The 3,805-nt window shown below is 32.7% G+C and overlaps 1 protein-coding gene across 1 annotated transcript; it reads right to left on the bottom strand.

Moving 5' to 3' along the window:
• Positions 1 to 902: 902 nt before the first annotated feature.
• LOC122199859 (olfactory receptor 6F1-like) lies at positions 903 to 1,856 on the bottom strand. Its single transcript, XM_042905229.1, has one exon. The coding sequence runs from the start codon at positions 1,854 to 1,856 to the stop codon at positions 903 to 905; it is 954 nt and encodes a 317-aa protein (XP_042761163.1).
• Positions 1,857 to 3,805: the final 1,949 nt, after the last annotated feature.

The raw sequence follows: 3,805 nt of genomic DNA, 5'->3' as shown, positions 1-3,805 counted from the left end.
GCTTCTTTGGGTCTTCATTTTCCTTTTAAACACTCCTATATATGCACATAAAAAATATTTAATAAGTCCATATATTTTTCTCCTTTTATTTATTTTTTTAATATATTTTTTAAATATTTTATTTTATTTTTGAGAGAGAGACAGAGCATGAGCAGGGAAGGGTCAGAGAGAGAGGGGGGACAGAATCTGAAGTAGGCTCCAGGCTCTAAATTGTCAACGCAGAGCCTGATGCAGAGCTCAACCTCAGGAGCTGAGATCATTACCTGAATTGAAAGTTGGCCACTTAACTGACTGAGCTACCCAAGTGCCCACAACCTCTGCTAATATCTTAAGATCCAGTTGTATTATCAAGAAAAAAATTAATATAATATATTTCTACTATTTCTATCATCCAGAAAAAGTTAATTACCCAAAGTCTTCTAAATAAGTATCTATTTCAGTTTATATCCACAATTATATAAACACCAATTAAATGTAGTCCCTAGCTCATCATATGTTTTTAACAACATTTATTGATTGAGTTATTTTGAGGTAAAAACTGACACATTTATAATAGCCCATCTATCAGATGGTATAACACTGGATCATTTAATTAAAACAACTATTTACCTACTATTAAGGTGTAAAGTAGGAAAACATTCAATTAAATATCACATGGAATTAAGTCAGGCTATTTTCTGGTTGTGAATCTCTTGTGAATAGAAAGTTTGAGTTATCTCTATCACTGTGGCATTGCACTGACATTAAAGCAGAGCAGTTATACAATTCTATTTTAGTAGAATTCAACCCAAAATGTCCATATTAAATGATATTAATTTTATATGTAATTTTTAATTCTTCCTGTTTGCAAGTGTGACTTGGGAACCCATTCTAAACTGATTATTTAAAAATATCTCTCAAATTTATTGCATCTTTCTGGTCAAAAGCAATCTCTTTCTTGTTAGAATTTTTCTGAAAGCTTTCTTCACATCTTTGTTTCTCAGGGTGTATATGAGAGGGTTTACCAATGGAGTGACCACACAGTAGAACACTGAGATCACTTTACCAATAGTGAAGTTGTACTTGGCTGGAGGGCGAACATAAGCAAAGATAATGGTGCCATAATAAATGGTGACCACAGTGAGGTGGGAGGCACATGTGGAAAAAGCTTTCCTCTGAGCTTTTTGGGAAGACAGCTTGATTATTGTGACCACAATGTATCCATAGGAAAACATAGTGAGAAGGAAAGAACTTAGAATCACAACAGATGTACATGTGTAGCCCAAGGCCTCCACCAAAAATGTATCAGAGCAAGACAGTTTAAAAATGGGGTCTGAGTCACAAAAGAAATGGTTGATCTTCTGGGGGCCACAGAAGTTTAGATGGGAGATGAGTATAGTAGGTAGCAGAGGGGCAATGAAGCCCCCAATCCATGATCCAGCTGAAAACTGCAGGCACACCCGAAGACTCATGAGAACTGAATACCTTAAAGGGCTGCAGATGGCCAGGTACCGGTCATAGGCCATCACTGCGAGCAGGATGCACTCTGTAGCTCCCATGGAGAAAAAGAAGTAGTACTGGGTTATACAACCAAAAACAGAGATGGTAACAACCTGTGCGAGGCAGGTGGCCAGCAACTTAGGCACCGTGGCTGTGGTGTACCAGATCTCCAGGAATGACAGATTTCCTAAAAAAATGTACATGGGTGTTTGGAGTGCGACATCCGTGAGAACAATGAAAATAATAAGAGTGTTTCCCATGAGGGAGAGCAGATACACAGTGAGAAATATCACAAACAAGGTGAGCCGCAGATAGAGAACACTAGAAAACCCAAGAAAAATGAACTCTGTCACTGCTGTTTGGTTTGTTCCATCCATATCTCATTGTCTCTGATCTGAAATAAGCCAACAAGTCCAGAATATGGCATATGAGCAAGAATGGAATATTTATTTATTTATTTATTTATTCATTATTTCATTATAAACCTAGACTCAATAATAATAAAAATTAATTGCTAAAAGAAACATTTTGAATTTTTATAAAAATTTTCCCTGAATTAGTTCACTTGATTTACAAAATAATTTTCCATAGTAAATAGTATAATAATTCACTTTTAAAGGAAAGAAATTGAGCTAGAAAATATATGTCTCACAGTTATATCCCTTTAAGTGATGTAACTTAAAACAACAAGGTAGGTTGTTTTAAAAGACCATAGTACCAGCTAATACATCAAATGTGGCTGCTGGAAGAACATGGCTTTATTCCACCACTATTTCACATACTTGCATTAGAAAATGGTGAAGGTTAGATCTGCAACATGTAGATCAGGAGCTAGTGGATGGGGTGGAACTCTTATAATGGAACTCGTAGGCATAGCTGTTGTCTTATGACAATAAATGTATTAACTTTGTGACCCCTGTTATACACCGTCATTTAGGGTTTGGTTGGAGATTGATAGACAAGTAACTTCTATCTCCAGAAAATAAGAGAGTAAGGTTCTACAATTGTGTGGAAATAATTTTTTGTAAGTATTCCTTTAAACTTCCTAATTTTGGCTTTTTTTTATTTTTAGAGTCATTCTATTCACTAATTTTCCTGCATAAGTTAGGAACAGTGAAGAAAATAACTTTGATGTCAGAAATTCTTTCATTCTTCAAGGAACGTAGAATTTGTTTCCATTGAATCATTAATGTGAAATAACATTTAATATAAGATATTACTAAGTGTACAATATAGTATTCAGAATTGTAGTTTTTTAACTTTTTCTGCCAAAATATAAAAAAAAATAGGCTTAGAATTTATAATTTAAGAAAACAGTTGGAGGAAAGAAGTGGGACTATTTTAAAAACATTTTTCCTGAGTTGATTCTTTATTTCCATAAGAAAAATATTAACATTTAGATGATAAGTGTAAGATCAAAAGTCCAAAGTATTTTTTATTGCTTTTATAAAATAATTATTTAATGGACATTTTTCTCCTAGTATTAATATAAAATGAATAAATAACTGTTTGAAAAAGAATATCAATAGAGCTGTGGCAAAAGAATCAGGTCTATATCATCCCAAAGAGAAAAAATTCCTTTTCTCTTTTTAAAAGTTATCATGGTTATTTAATTCTGCCTTTATCAAAAATAGGGTTACACATGTTATATATAACTGTTGGAGGAAACTTGGTGGTAGAAAAAATTAATTTTAAATCATTTAATGCTTTTATACAAATAAAATATTTAAATACAAAGATAAACTTACACGTTTTTAAGATTAGTTTATATATTTAGTTTATATTATTTTATATGTCTATAAGTTTATATATGTTTATATAATTTGTATTATATATATTTATATATTTAATAGTTTAAAATTCTTCAAAATTTAAAATTTAACGTATAAATTGTTGAAATTTACTTATAATGTTTTTTTTAAGCTTATTTTTTGAGAAAGAGAATGAGAATGAATGCCAGAGGGGCAGAAGGAGAGAGTGAGAATCCCAATCAGGATTTGTGCTGTCAGTGCAGAACCTGACATGGGGATTGATCCCATAAACTCATGACCTAAGCCAAGATCAAGAGTCAGGAGGCTTAACAGACTGAGCCACCTAGGCATCCCTATAGTGGTTTTGATTTATAAGCTATGCTTGCCTATTCTACATGCCAAATCAATGTCTGAGAAAGAATATTGTCCCATACTGCAGAAATATCCAAAATTATAAAAGTACTATTAAGTAACTCTACTACTATCTAGGCAAGTGAAACATAGTACAGAGCATATCCCAGGTGTACTCACAGCCTTTATTCTGTTCAGTTATTTTTCAGGAATTGAATTTTATT

The sequence above is a fragment of the Panthera leo genome, chromosome A1 (assembly GCF_018350215.1).
Source record: "Panthera leo isolate Ple1 chromosome A1, P.leo_Ple1_pat1.1, whole genome shotgun sequence".
Classification (NCBI taxonomy): domain Eukaryota; kingdom Metazoa; phylum Chordata; class Mammalia; order Carnivora; family Felidae; genus Panthera; species Panthera leo.
Note: the sequence above shows the minus strand (reverse complement) of the source record. Positions and strands in the feature narration are given on the sequence as shown.

Excerpts from the sequence above, each read along its gene's own strand:
- LOC122199859 (XM_042905229.1), bottom strand. The coding sequence starts at position 1,856 with ATGGATGGAACAAACCAAACAGCAGTGACAGAGTTCATTTTTCTTGGG.